The 14,042-nt window shown below is 54.4% G+C and overlaps 6 protein-coding genes across 6 annotated transcripts; 4 read left to right on the forward strand and 2 right to left on the reverse strand.

Moving 5' to 3' along the window:
* Positions 1 to 7: 7 nt before the first annotated feature.
* Positions 8 to 4,681, forward strand: SKI3 (Superkiller protein 3; the record flags this gene model as incomplete). Its single annotated transcript, XM_062880091.1, is given in 2 exon segments — positions 8 to 4,364; positions 4,377 to 4,681. 2 exon segments carry the CDS (start codon positions 389 to 391, stop codon positions 4,679 to 4,681), a joined length of 4,281 nt encoding a protein of 1,426 aa, XP_062731413.1. The 5' UTR covers positions 8 to 388.
* Positions 4,682 to 4,905: 224 nt separating this feature from the next.
* QC761_508840 (uncharacterized protein) lies at positions 4,906 to 5,763 on the reverse strand (the record flags this gene model as incomplete). Its single annotated transcript, XM_062880092.1, has 1 exon — positions 4,906 to 5,763. The coding sequence occupies one exon, from the start codon at positions 5,761 to 5,763 to the stop codon at positions 4,906 to 4,908; it is 858 nt and encodes a 285-aa protein (XP_062731414.1).
* A 558-nt stretch (positions 5,764 to 6,321) lies between these two features.
* Positions 6,322 to 7,893, forward strand: QC761_508850 (uncharacterized protein; the record flags this gene model as incomplete). Its single annotated transcript, XM_062880093.1, has 1 exon — positions 6,322 to 7,893. The coding sequence occupies one exon, from the start codon at positions 6,322 to 6,324 to the stop codon at positions 7,891 to 7,893; it is 1,572 nt and encodes a 523-aa protein (XP_062731415.1).
* Positions 7,894 to 8,181: 288 nt separating this feature from the next.
* Positions 8,182 to 10,239, reverse strand: QC761_508860 (uncharacterized protein). Its single transcript, XM_062880094.1, has 2 exons — positions 9,161 to 10,239; positions 8,182 to 9,110 (listed from the first exon to the last, which is right to left on the reverse strand). The coding sequence occupies exons 1-2, from the start codon at positions 9,301 to 9,303 to the stop codon at positions 8,249 to 8,251; spliced, it is 1,005 nt and encodes a 334-aa protein (XP_062731416.1). The 5' UTR covers positions 9,304 to 10,239; the 3' UTR covers positions 8,182 to 8,248.
* QC761_508870 (uncharacterized protein) lies at positions 9,471 to 10,006 on the forward strand (the record flags this gene model as incomplete). The annotated part of the gene is made up of 2 exons (XM_062880095.1): positions 9,471 to 9,673; positions 9,765 to 10,006. Exons 1-2 carry the CDS (start codon positions 9,586 to 9,588, stop codon positions 10,004 to 10,006), a joined length of 330 nt encoding a protein of 109 aa, XP_062731417.1. The 5' UTR covers positions 9,471 to 9,585.
* A 740-nt stretch (positions 10,240 to 10,979) lies between the features above and the next one.
* Positions 10,980 to 13,268, forward strand: QC761_508880 (uncharacterized protein; the record flags this gene model as incomplete). Its single annotated transcript, XM_062880096.1, has 2 exons — positions 10,980 to 11,707; positions 11,762 to 13,268. 2 exons carry the CDS (start codon positions 10,980 to 10,982, stop codon positions 13,266 to 13,268), a joined length of 2,235 nt encoding a protein of 744 aa, XP_062731418.1.
* Between the last annotated feature and the right edge of the window lie 774 nt (positions 13,269 to 14,042).

The following is a 14,042-nucleotide window of genomic DNA, read 5'->3' on the forward strand; positions in this document are numbered from 1 at the left end:
ACCAGGAGTTAAACCATCAAGCGGTTGAAGACGAATGGCCAAGCTAGATTTCATTATCATGGTGAACTTAATTAAAGACACTCTATCAACAAACAGCAACTTAACTAATCATATCCCCTGCTTCTTTCCTACTGTTGACTGCTGTCTAGATTGGAATCAGGCAGCTCTGGTGGGGGATTAATAGTGGGTCCGCTGCCCCTCCACTCCTTGTTTGCGCCGCTGTGGCAGTTGCAGCACGACGCCTGGCATTCTGAACTGAGCATCAACAGCTTCATTCATGACCATCGAATTCACCATTGTTGAACTTGTCGTCGTTGCTTTGATTACTTTTTTCTTTTACTTGTTCCCAGAAGCCCGATGAGCGAGGTCTCATCCACCATCCCTCAAAATGTCCAGCACCAAGGCCATGCTAAAGTCCGTCAATGACTTCATCAAACAGTCGAAATGGGACGATGCCAGAGAAGCCGCCAACGAGGTCCTCCAAAGGGACCCCAAAAACTACCATGCTCACATCTTTCTGGCTTTTGCGCTGGATAAGAAGAACATGCTCGAGGATGCCGAGAACATCTATCTTGCCGCCACCAACATCAAACCAGGCGACACCCAGGCCTGGCAAGGCCTGATCAGGCTCTACCAAAAGCAGGGCAACAAAAAGCTAAAGCAGTACAAACATGCTGCCATCAAGCTTGGCGAAATCTTTCGGGACACCAATGAGATGTTCAAGTTTCAGGACGTTGTCGACAAGTTCGTCGACCATGCACGTACACAGGGCGAACGGCTGCAGTACGTCGATGCCTTGGACATCCAACTGCCAGGAAGCCCTCTGTACGAGGCCCTAGAAGGCCGTGTGCCTCACCCTTCCAAGACCTATGAGATTCAGGCCAAGATTGTCGAGCCCGAGGAGAAGAAGCGGATAAACACGCTTATTGGCGAGAGGCGCACCAGAATCGGAGCCCGCGTCAGCGAAGTGACTTTGGAGGTCAAGAGGGAAGTCTATCGCCAAAGCAAACTCGGCCACATCTACAGACAGCTCATCGACTGGACTGCCGATGACGAGCTCCGGCGCACATGCGAAGAAAAGTTGCTTCAGTATTGTTACGACCGGCTCTTGGCTTGGCCCCCTGGGGAGGAAAAGCAACAAGAGATGGAAGTTGTTCGGAAACTGGCAAACGATATGGTCATCATTAGACACCCATTCAAGTTTGCTTGGGATATTGCTCTCAACTGGCAGGACCACAAGGAGATCAAGGAATGGGATGTCACCATTCTCAGACAATATTGCTCATTCTTCCCGGACAGTGACCTGAACAGAGTCATCATGGGGTTTCTTACTAGCGACATCTCGCCATTCCCCAAGGAAACACCAGCGCAAAATGATGTCACAGCGGATGGTGAGCCAGAGGACGAGAGCGAGGACGATGATGCTGGAGGTGTGCCCACAACATATGTTCCTCTCACAGAAGAGGACCGACTGTTGATGATGACGGAGGGCATTAGCTCTGGCGATTCGTTGTTTGCGTACCGACTCATGGGCGAGTACTACCAACATCTCGAGGAGCACGAAAGCAACGTCGAGTTGATGCGTAAAGCCATCGACCTTCTCAAGACAGAGCGGACCAAGACAGGCCTGGCGTTCCGGAATACAGGAGATGCCTACTCTTTGTATCTCGGCACCGCACTTGTCTTTTACCAATCTCCTCGTCACCATCAAGAAGCCAAGAGCTTGTTCGATGGTGTTTTGGCGCACGATCCCACATCCACCCCAGCCATGATTGGCGTGGGTCTGATTTATGAGGAAGAAGAGGAGTATGATGAAGCAGTTGGCTTTTTGGAACGTGCCCTGCTGGGCGACCCAACCAATCTCCGTGTCAAGACAGAGGCTGCCTGGGTCAAGGCTCTGAAAGGAGACTTTGCTGCCGCCAAGGCCGAGCTCGAGGCCTGCATGCCACTGCTGACCGAGAAGGGGCAGAACAACAAGGAGTTGCTTTCGCAGACGAAATATCGTCTCGGTTATTGCATTTGGAACCTGGACACATCCAGGTCTGCCAGGAAGAGCCGCAGCGGTGCCTACAATCACTTCTTGGAGTCCCTCAAGAGCAATCTCAACTACGCCCCGGCCTACACTATCCTCGGTATCTACTATGCAGACTATGCCAAGGACAAGAAGAGAGCTCGGAGATGTTTCCAGAAGGCAGTCGAGCTCTCTCCATCTGAAGTTTTGTCTGCAGAGAGACTTGCCAGGTCTTTTGCTGACGACGGCGACTGGGACCGTGTCGAGCTCGTTGCTCAGCGAGTTGTTGACTCGGGCAAGGTCAAGCCGCCGCCTGGATCCAAGCGCAAGGGTATCAGCTGGCCCTTTTCTGCTCTTGGCGTGGCCGAGCTCAACAAGCAGGATTACCACAAGGCCATTGTTTCTTTCCAGGCTGCCCTCAGAATATCACCAAATGACTACCACTCTTGGGTTGGTCTCGGCGAGAGCTACCATGGCTCAGGTCGGTATATCGCTGCCACCAAAGCTCTTCTGAATGCCCAGAAGCTGGAGGAGTCCCCCGATGTAGAGATCACAGGACAAGAGACGTGGTTCACCAGATTCATTCTCGCCGAGGTCAAGCGTGAGCTTGGCGACTTTGATGACGCCATTGACTTGTACAAGCAGGTCTTGGAAGATAGACCGGAGGAAGATGGTGTCGCCATTTCACTGATGCAAGCGATAGTGGACAATGCTCTCGTCAGTTTAGACAAGGGCTTTTTTGGCAAGTCTATCGACCATGCTGTGTCAGCGCTGCGGTTTGCGGTTGAGACTCCTGCGGCCATCAAGGACACTTTCAACTTTTGGAGAGCGATTGCCGATGCCTGCTCCCTCTTCACCAGCGTCCAAGGCCGGTTGTCAGAGTTTCCCAGGGAGCTGGTGCAAGGGCTGCTCGGAAGCGACGAGGCTGCCCCCGAGTACCAGGTGCTGAAGGATATCGATGGAGTCGGCACCGCCGTTGTTAGCACCAACGGCATTTTCCATGACAATGAGAAGATGGGAATCGACTTGACCAGAGCTATGCATGCCACCATCCTGGCACACAAACGCGCTGTCCACCTGTCTGCCAACGACATTCATGCCCAGGCCGTGGCGTTCTACAACCTGGGATGGGCCGAGTACAGAGCTCATTCGTGTCTTCCAGCTCATCTGAGGAAGAAGGCTACGAGGTATCTCAAGGCTGCTATTTCTTGCTTCAAGCGGGCCATTGAGCTCGAGGCCGGCAACTCTGAGTTCTGGAACGCTCTCGGAGTGGTCACCAGCACTGTGAACCCATCCGTTTCGCAACACTCGTTTGTGCGCAGCCTCCACATAAACGAGAGAGGTGCTCACTCTTGGACCAATCTGGGTGTTCTTGCACTCCTTCAAGGCGACCTCCAGCTTGCCAACGAGGTCTTTACCAAGGCCCAATCTGCCGATCCCGACTTTGCCCATGCCTGGCTTGGTCAGGGTCTTGTCGCTCTGCTCCTGGGTGATCAGAAGGAGGCTCGCGGCCTGTTCATCCACTCGATGGACATTTCTGAAGCATCCTCCCTCGCCACCAGACGTCTGTATTCCGTCTCGATGTTTGACCACATCCTGTCATCCCAATCCGACCTTCCCATCACTTCCCTGGTCCAGCCCGTTCTTGCTCTCGGCCAAATTCAGGGCCTCAAACCTCAAGATCTGGCCTACGGTCACCTCTCTGCCTTGTTCCAGGAACGAACCCAAGAATACCAACGGGCCGCCCACACCCTCGAAAACATCTGCACCCAAACCGAAGCAGAATACGAAGTCACCGAGTCCCCCCAAGCACTCAAGCACTTTTCCATTGCCAAAACCGACCTCGCCCGCGCTCTGTTGGCGCAAGGCCTCAACGTCGAAGCAATCGAAGCAGCTGAAATGGCCATTCAACTCTCCAGCGACGAGTTCGACAGCGAGCTCACAGCCGGGGAACGTAAGCGGGTGCGCCTCTCTGCGCATGTGACTATGGGATTAGCGCAGTACCACCTCGACCACGTCGACGACGCCGTCGGCTCCTTTGAGCAGGCGATTCAAGAATCGGACGGCAACCCCGACGTTGCCTGTGTCCTGGCTCAGGTCCTTTGGGCAACCGGTAAGGATGACGCGCGTGAGAGGGCGAGAGATGTCCTGTTTGAAGTCATTGAGCAACACCCCAGCCACGTCCAGTCGGTCTGCTTGCTGGGCGTGATTGCGCTGTTGGATAAAGACGACGAGTCGCTTGAGGCTGTGGTGTCAGAGCTGCAGAATCTTCGGTCGAGTGATGAGGGGGTGTCTGCTGCAGAGCAGAGCCAGCTGGGCGAGGTTCTCAAGGCTGTGGCTGTGCTGGGCGCTGGTGGTGGTGGTGGTGGTGGTGGTGGTGGTGAGGAGGGCCAGGCGCAGGCGGATGTCATGTTCCATCCTTACTTGCCGCATGGGTGGGCGGAACTTGCTGGGCTGGAGGGGACGGCGGGGGATGGGGAGGGGGCGGCGGAGATGGCGTTGAGGGTTGCGATCAAGGGGGTTGCGCCGAGGGGGGATCTGCCGGCCGAGGAGCTGGCCAGGGCTTATGCCGGGACGGGCAAGGTGATGGATGCGCAAACGGCGGTGATGGTGGCGCCTTGGGAGGGGGCGGGGTGGAGGAGTTTGGGGGATGTCATCATTCGTTCTTAGGGGACTATCTTGATGTTGGAGCGATGAGTTTGCGGTATGATCAAGGGCAGTTTTTGAGATGTCTAATGTTGGTTGATTCAACCAAAAAAACAAAAGAAAAAAAAGAATAAATCAAGTATCTTGTTCTTGCGCGTCTAGCAAAACGAAAAATGCAATGGGTATCTCTAGTCTTTTTTTTTTCCCCTGCCTCGCTTGCCCCTTTTCCATCAATAATTTCATCCAAACTAATCACTCCCCTCCTCACCATTGTCCCCCCCCTTTAAAATCCCATCCCCTTCTCTCAACAACTCCCTGACCTCTTTCCCGCCCACCCCCATCTCCTGCCATTTGACCAACAACCTCCTCGGTAGTTCCCACTCCTTCTCCGCTTGCGGCCTATCCCCCTGCTGCACAAACCCCCTCATCCTCTCCATCCCCCTATAAACCTCCCTCACCAACTCTTTCGTCCTCTTTTTTCTATCCGCCATCCCACCACCCCCTTGTTGTCTGCCCTGCTCCCCACCACAATGCTCCCTCATCTCCTCCCTCAACCCCCTAGCCATGTCGTACACCCTCCCCACAACAAGATCTATCGTGCCCGCCATTGGGTTTAACGGATCCATCGTTGTTCTCATTTTGCGGATTGTTTCAGTGGCGGTAATGAGCTTGGAGTAGTTGTCGTAGACTAGCGCTTTTTTTTCGGCGTCGAGGGCGCGGATTTCCGAGAGGAGGCGGGTGTATGTTTGGAGGAGGGAGGAGAGGGAGGAGGACTCGAGGAGGGAGGTTAGGTACTGCGTGGGGGAGAAGGAGGGGGAGTCGAGGATTGAGGCGGGGGTTGATGCTGGCGGGGGGGAGGGGGGGGAGGAGGTGGTGGTGGTTGTTATAGAAGGGACAGTGGTGCGGAGGTTGTAGTATTCGCGGAGGGCGGCGCGGGAGCGTTTGGGGGGTTGGTTGGTGGGGATGGAGAGGTTGGGGGAGCTGGGGAGGGAGGTGGAGGTGGGGTTGATGTCGAGAGAGGGGCGGGCGGAGGTGGTGGGGGTGTAGAGGTTTGAGGAGGAGGGGATTCGACGGGGGGGGTCGCGGGGGGTGGCTATTGTTGACATTGTGGGGATGGATTGGTGGTGGTGGTGGTTCTATTGGTGATGGGTGGCGTCGGGTGTGGTGGTGTCGGGTGTGGTGGTGTCGGGTGTGGTGGTGTCGGGTGTGGTGGTGGCGGGTGTGTTAGTGCTGGGAATAGGTAGTTGTGGGTGATGGGAATAGTTGAGGTTGATGAGGCTGACAGAGTCGTGTTTGGTTGATGAAGGGTTGAATTGACGTCGTGTCTCTTGGAAAGTGGGCGGATCCTTCCCGAGGGAGTGGGACCGCGCTAATTCCCCGCGGATGCAGGGGTCTTTTTTAGCGGCTGACCTTGTAACGACAGTGGGTCTCGATGCTGAGCTTCAACAACTTCAGTTGAGAAACCGAGATGATGGGATGGGGAGTCATCTGAATTTGACGAGAGCATTGTGAGATTAAATCACGGGAAGAAGAGTTTCTTTGTTCGCTTTGGGTAAGAGGAAATCCATATCGAGGATTGCTGTGAACTAAAAGTATACCTATTCACTACCTATCCTTCAATACAAACACCCTATGAGAGTAACGCGAACTAATATTATTTAACTATGGCTCCAGAACCAGGTCGGTCCCGCAACAATCGACGATTCTATCCTTATGGGAGTTCTTATGTAGATTCCCCGCTCAAATTTCTGAGGCGACCTACTGATCCGAATGTTCGGTCGCTCTCAGCAGCAGATTCTGGCAGCGAGGATCAGCAGGACGATAGCACGCTTTCTTCTCTTGCGGACAGTGTACTATTTGAGAGCGACTCAAACGACGAGGCCTCTCATCTAGACGACCATAGCGATACAGAAGAGTCCCACGAGCTGGGGTCTTCTTCCAATCCCATCGACCTGGCTAATCTCCTTAATAATTCCCAGACGCCACCTGGCAAGAGTGTCGCCGGCAAGACCGTTTCACGGTTCAAAGTTGCCCCTCAGCCCAATTTTGGCAATCAAAAGTCAAAAAGAGGTGGGACACAGTCTGCGAAAGCTCCGGTCGCCCCAAACGTGATCCAGCCTCGGCAACGCTCTCACTCAGACCTCATCAGCCACAACCCAGCAGAGCCCAAGGCAGCAGCATCCCGGAATCACAGCAATCAAAACCATACAGATTCTCAAGGCACAAATCCCACCAAAGAAAACAAGATCACACTCCGGGTCCCTCCCCACAACCACCCAAGGACGACCGTTACCAATATCTCACCTCGATCTGCTCCACAGCAGAATCGCACCAGCCAACCGGACACTTTACCCCCTATGACCCCCCAAAAGCGACCCCCAACCCAACCCGTTCCTCACGACCGTCCCACCCAGCAACGCCGGCTCATGGCCCCCCCTCCCGCAGCACCATCCACTATCGGACCCAGCAGCCCACCTACCAACGTGCCCCGGCCCCCTCAAAACAACCAAATGGACCTCTCCCTCCAACTCCAAACCGCCCTCTCCACCACCGCCCTCCCCTTCCCCTCCCTCCCCTTCCTAACCCGCCTAGTCCAATCCCGCAACCCCCCTCCCCCCTTCCCCTCTTTATTGGCAACCACCCGCGCGAGAATATTATCCTCAGACATCACCACCGACATCCTCGACCCATCCTACATCAATTCCCACTCCCTCCCCCCTGAGATATCCAACCCTCTCACAAAGTCTGCCACCTTGTCTCACGACGTGGTGGTTCAAGTGTTGGATATCATCAACATCTCCAAGTCAAAGTGGGAGCAAGTGGAGGAGTTGGAAGCCAAGGCTCGGGGTGAGGAGAAGAGGGGGAGGGAGGTTGTCAGGTTGCCTACCGCGAGGGGGGATGGGGAGGTTGATCAAGGGACGCAGGCGGGGACACAGTTCCAGACGCAGCAGAGGGGAGAAGGGAAAGCAACGCATAGAATTCTTTTTCAGGATCCAAAAGGGGGAAAGATTTACGGGCTGGAATTGGTCAGGGTGGAGAAGCTTGGTGTGGGGAAGACGAATATAGGGGAGAAGTGGCTGTTGAAAAAGGGAACGAGCGTGAGCAGGGGGGTGGTGATGCTCGAGCCGGGGAGGTGTGAGTGTTTGGGTGGGAAGGTGGAGGTTTGGAATCGGGCGTGGAATGAAGGGCGGTTGGAGAGGTTGAGGGGGGAGGCGACTGGGGAGGGCACTGGTTAGGATCGGAGTTCAAAAGGGGTGGGGGGGAAGCTGGGGTTGTTGGTACTGCAGCTCAGTACAATGTGTAGTAGCCGTTAATTTATATCCTTTCAAAAGAGGAACTAGGCATATCAAGTATATTTTGGGGTTTATCAGCCATCTAGCTATCTTTCAAGGTCTATTAGCCACTTCTGAAAGGATTTCGAGCATCTTTAAAGGCTTATTGACCATCCTTTGAGGCATAGTTTAGGGTACTATCATACGTCAGCTTACCTTGCAGTGCCAGTTACTTTTTGTCCACAGCGAAGCGCACTGATGGCTGCTGAACCTGCGGTTGCTGCAGCTCCGGTAGGTCCCCCACCCCGCGGCCGGCCACCTAAACCGTCTGCATCCTCATATCACTCGGCAAATCCTCAACATCCACTATCTGGAAGGGATCCTGATCCTCCTCGCTAATCAACACCTCCAGCCCCTCCACCTCCTTCAGCTCCTCCTCCAACTGTCCCTTGAGGACATCCCTCAAGAAAGCCCTCTCCGAATTACTGTGAAACACACTGATCACCGCCTTCCCCTCCATGACAAGCTTGAGCGCAGGATGGTGCGACATCTCGCCGGTAACAATCAGATCAGCGTCCTTGACACCGGCCAGTACGCTCTCCCCGCTCCCTGGGCAGACAGCCACTGTCTTGACCATGAACTCCCCTTCTGATTTGGGGCGGGCGACCATGACGTGTTTTAGGCCGCCGAGGCCTTTGGCGTAGAGCTTTACTAGTTCTCCAAGGCCGGCTGGTTTGGAGAGTTGGACTTTTCGGCCGTAACCAGCGCCGGCGAATTTCTCGGGGAGGGAGGAGGCGTCGACTGGGGTTACGGTGGAGATGGTGGTGGTGCGGTCTGGGAGGGAGGAGAGCATCTGGGCGAGCCAGTCGGCCATGCCACCTGGGGCGGCGTCGATGGCTGTATGGGGGGAGTAAACGGCGATGTTGTGTTGGGCCAGCAGCAAAATAATGCGCTGTTGGGGGTCGGCCAGGGTGATGGACTTGAGGCCGCGGAAGATGAAAGGGTGGTAGGAGACTATTACAGAGGCTTTGCGGGAAATGGCCTCTTGGGCGACCGCGGGAGTGAGGTCGTTTGTGAGGAGGACCACAGGGGAGGTGGTTGTAGCTGTGGAAGGGGTGGTGAAGTTTTCTTGGAGGAGGCCAACGTTGTCCCAGTTGCGGTCGGCAAGAGACTCAGGGTACCTGCAGTCCCGTTAGTATTTATACATTGAATAAACAAAAAGAAGACTTACAAGGCCTGCATGGCCTTGACGACTCGCTCAGTAAAGGCAGGGCGCTGCATGGCGGCCATGGTGAAGGTTCTCGGTTGGGTAGAGTTGGCAAAGGACGAAATGAGTCTTGGTGTTGTTCTGAGGAGAGAAGAAGTGAAGTTCATCTGTGACTGAGCTTTTGTTGATGAGATTTGGTAGCGAGAGTGAGGTCACTGGTGAAATGCTTACAGTGTAAGAGCTTCAGTGAGAGACAGACAGTGAGAAGGTAGAGAGGTGGAGAGGTGGGGTGAAAGGTGAACGAACGAACCAAGGCAAACTGAATGCTGGATGGGAGCAATTCCACACACAAAACCCCAACCCTTATTCGGTCTTGCCAAGCATAACATGGCGGGGCAGTCACAAAGTCTGAGCAACATCACTATTCTTCATCGACAGAAACACACACCATGGCCCAGTCGATCACCGAAGACTCCGTAAGGGCGGCCCTCACCGACCGCCTCAAGGCCTCTCATGTCGAGGTTCAGGACATGTCCGGTATGCCCGCTGCTTTCCTCTGTCACATGCCCCTGACGTCATTTTCAGTTGAGAATGAAATCCCAGATGCTGACACAGTTTGAATCACAAGGTGGCTGCGGGCAAGCCTTCACATCGTTGATTGTCTCGCCCGAGTTTGTGGGCAAGAACTCGCTAAAGAGGCATCGGCTGGTCAATGCCGCCCTCAAAGACGAAATCGCGCAGATACACGCCTGGAGCGCGAAGTGTCAGACACCGGAGGAATATGAAAAGGAAAAGGCAGCGACAGGAGGGAACGACGGGCCGCCGTTGGATGGGACGGCAGGAGGGGAGGTGACGGGCGTCAGTCAGTAGGAGGGCGAGGCTTTTGGGGGCGGTAGAGCAAGGCGTTCTGGCCGGGTTTGATACACCATTGGTATAAACATTTTGTTTCATGATTATTTCTTGTTTCTCCAACAATGACAGCCTTGGCAGATCGCGTGAGAGAGGGGTTGGGACGAAGGCTGAAGGGGCTGCTTTCCCAAATAGGAGGTCGGTGGAAGAAGGTGTGTCACACACACCTCAGGCTCCCCCATGGGATGACTACTTTCCAAACTTTCTTCATCTTTGGCTCTCGATAGTGCGTATTTACTTCAACTCGCATCAATTTACCTCGAATCTATCAGTTCAGGAAGTTTGAGCTTCATCATGTGATACTCTGGCTCAAAGACTCCATCTGGCCGGGCGCTTGCCGTCAGTAGCCGCCAAGTACATTTTGTACAGCCTCACTTGGAGATCACCAACATTTGGCTGATGCCACCCACACACCCTGCCCATAAAATAATTGAGACACCAAAGTAAGTTAACCCATATCATGCTATGAACTATACCTCAAAAGAAAATTTAATAGGCCTTTAAACGATCTTTCAAGGCCTGTTAACTGTCTTTGAAGGCCTATGGACTATCCTCCAACCCATGTTAACCTACTTTTAGTGTCTTATTATTTTGTGGTGAGGGTGCCACACAATTACGACGACCTCCATTACGGCTGGATTGTTTCAAAGACTGCCATTGGCTGCTGTCCCACGTTTTCCATCCAATGTTTGGTTTCATCACCCACGCCGGCTTGCTACTGCATTATCCCGTCGATGGAGGGCGGACGAGGCTGGGAGGGAGCCATGCTGACCATGACTGACCGGTTTGAGCAGATGTGAAGGGGATCCTGACCACAATAAATGGCCGTCTTTTCACGATGGTATGCTTGGAGTACGTGGTATTCTCTCATGTTCCAACTTGAGCTATCCGCTCACTCGGTCTGTTAACAGCACCCTGATCACTACTGCGAAACATGGAAAACGCTCGTGTGGATGAGTTGCTCAAATCATTGGAGCTTCTTCAGCAATCCATCAAAACTCTTCATCAGTATCGAGAAGCGCAGTCCAATCCGGTTCAGCGTCCTCGCCCATCGAGTGTTGACTGGCCCGCCTCCACTCTTCAAAGAGTTGCCACCCTCTCCAACGCACCTCCTCAGTCCGCCGTCACTACATCTGCTCGCCGGCTCACAAATGAGTCTCCGAGATCACGGCCAACACTCATCAATGATGGAATCCCAAAGAGAGAACACTCCCCCGACTTTCTCACCTTGACCAGTCCGCCTGCCTCCCGCAGCAGCAGCTCGCAATCGTCGCCGTCCTGTGTCGTAGAGGCATTGCCTAGCATAGAGAAGACCGAGGAAGAGCTCGTCTCACATCTCCAATCCATTAAATCAACCGAAGATGGATCCACATCAGGCACCATAATTGCCCTGGCAGACGCATGGGAGAGGAGGGACGAGTTGACACCTGCCAACCTGCTCACATCGTTTGAGACAGGAGAGGGCACCAAATATGAACACACCAGCTATCAGATATATGAGGTCGACAGAGACGGCGTACCCACTCAGATACGTCCGCTTTGTCTTGTAAAAGGCTCAGCCTGTCCCAATCATGGGGACGAGAACGGAGATAATAGAGACATATCCGTCTGGCCCGTTCTGAAGACTATCAACGCCGACGGGAACGCCGTCGGTAGGATATCGTCAGTCACCCCTCATCCCATCATCAAAGACCCCCTGTGCTGACTGCCCTGAAGAATTCTCCAAGAACCCACCCCCGTCATGCTCGCCGCCACCCATCTCACCATGAAAGACCACTTCGACATGGACGAGCTCCTCTCCCACCTCGTCACCACCGCCGGAAACAAAGGCAAAACCAAAGCCTACCTCAACCGCTCCATCGAGCCTACTCCCCTCCGTCAGCGCTCCTTCTTTTTCGTCTTCAAATACTACACCATCATCGCCTCGGGCCACCCCCCTACCCCCTGGCAACCCTTTGATCCCCGCCCATTAGACCACCGCTCGCCGGATCACATAGACATAACCGAATGCTCCTCCATCCTCGCCCTCTCCCTCTCCGGGCCCGTCTCCTCCCAGGTCAAAGTGCGGGCAAAACGCAAGACCAAGTCGGGGAACCTGTACAGCACCTTTGCCCCCTGGCATTTGGTCAACATCCAGTACTTTCCCGACGACCACCACTCCCCCTTCCCCACCATCCGCTCCGACGGCACGCAGAAACACTTTCTCAACGGGCCGCACGCGTTTTTGGATGCTTTGAGGCTGGAATACCGCGACGCGATCAAGCGCTACACCGAACTGAACGAGTCGATAACAAAGCTGATCACGCCCCCGAATCAGTTCATGTTTGACGTCCGGCTTCGGGACAAGCTCCTGTTTGAAGACTCGCACTTTACCTACTCGCGGCGGTATTTCTGGGCGTATAACACGCTGGGGGTTATCAATGAAGGCATCAAATCCATGAGCGCGGCGTACGTGAATAACTTCACGAGGGATTTTTGGGAGGGGAGACACCCGACGCTGTGGCCTTGTGCCAGCAATAGCGGCGACTACCTGGGCAAACTGGATATTCTGCGTCAGGACCTGGAGCAGGCGGTTTCGGAGCTGAAGGTGGTGTATGATAGGAATGAGGCCACGAGGACGGAGATTAGGAGTCTGAGGGAGCAGTTGTTTAGTGGGAGTTCGGTCAAGGAGAGCAGGAGGGCGATCGAACAGGGGAAGAATATCAAGATACTGACGAGCGTGTCGATGGTCTTTTTGCCGTTGACGTTTGTGGTTGGGGTGTTTAGTATCACGACGTTGGAGATTGAGCCGGAGGATTGGAGGTTTGGGGTTACGCTTGTTGGGGTGTGTGTACCGTTTTTTGTGCTGATTCTGGTGTTGCAGAGTATGGATAGTGTGAGGAGGGGGTGGGGATGGGTGAGGGGGTTGGGGGGGAGAGTGTTTGGGCTGAAGGGGAAGGGGAAGAGGGAGGTGGGAGGGGGTGGGGGGACGGGGTTTGGGGGGGATAGGAGGCATTTGTATCATCATTATCAGGAACGGGGGATCGGGGGCGGGGAGGTAAGGAGGGCGCAGACGGGGTTGGGGGGGGAGGGAGAGGGGAGGTGGTTTGGGAGGGGGGTGTGGAAGGGTTGGGGTTGGGGTTGGGGTTGGGGTTGGAGGGTGCCGAACTGGAGGAGGAGAGAGGAGTCGCTGGATTTAAGGATGGAGAAGGGTGAGGTTGGGAGGGAGAAGAGGGTTAGATGAGGCATGGCAAAGCTCAGTAGTTGCAAGATACAAGCGAGGATATAAATTTAATATGAGAGATGCTCAGGGGAGCTGCCTCTTTGGCTTTTGGGAGCCACATCCCAAGATTCCCACGAAAACATCATCCCACCATCGGAAGCCAAAGAGGTAGCTCCCCCGAGGATCTCTCAAACTCATTATTCCCACCAGTCGCCATGGTGACAATCAAGTACTACTGCCTTCTAAGGCTCTTGCCCACCTCTACTATAGACGACCGCCGCAGCCAACTCGACACTCTGCGATTCTCGCCCCCACCGGTCGACCATCTTGCTGGTCGCACAAAGTTAATCGACAACCTCGAGGACTTTTGGAAAGAGTATTTGCACAAGGTTGATCTCACAGGAACCGAATCCGGAGGAGGCAGTTTTGGCCAAGGGGGCGGTTCAATGACTTGCAGCGAGCGGCTTTGTTTGAATTGGGCTGGCCCTTGGTGATCTCCACCACCTTTGGACCAACAGATTCCCACACTTGAGTGCTTGGTGGCTGGGGCAATTCTAATTCCAGGTGCAGCATTTTCTGAACTTGTGGTGGTGGTCGAGCAACTTGACGTTAGCTTTGGTGGTCTTAATCTGCTGCACACACCGCCAGAGTTGAGACGTGTTCTGGGTCCTCCGGATAGAACATCGCCGTTCCAACGCCCCTTGGAGGAGAATATGGCAAGCCATAGGATTATCCCCTGGGGGTTGTTGAATCAGGAAGGGACACGGAACCAGACGCTGGTCGAGTGGTGTTTGG

Source organism: Podospora bellae-mahoneyi, chromosome 5 (assembly GCF_035222275.1).
Source record: "Podospora bellae-mahoneyi strain CBS 112042 chromosome 5, whole genome shotgun sequence".
Lineage (NCBI taxonomy): Eukaryota > Fungi > Ascomycota > Sordariomycetes > Sordariales > Podosporaceae > Podospora > Podospora bellae-mahoneyi.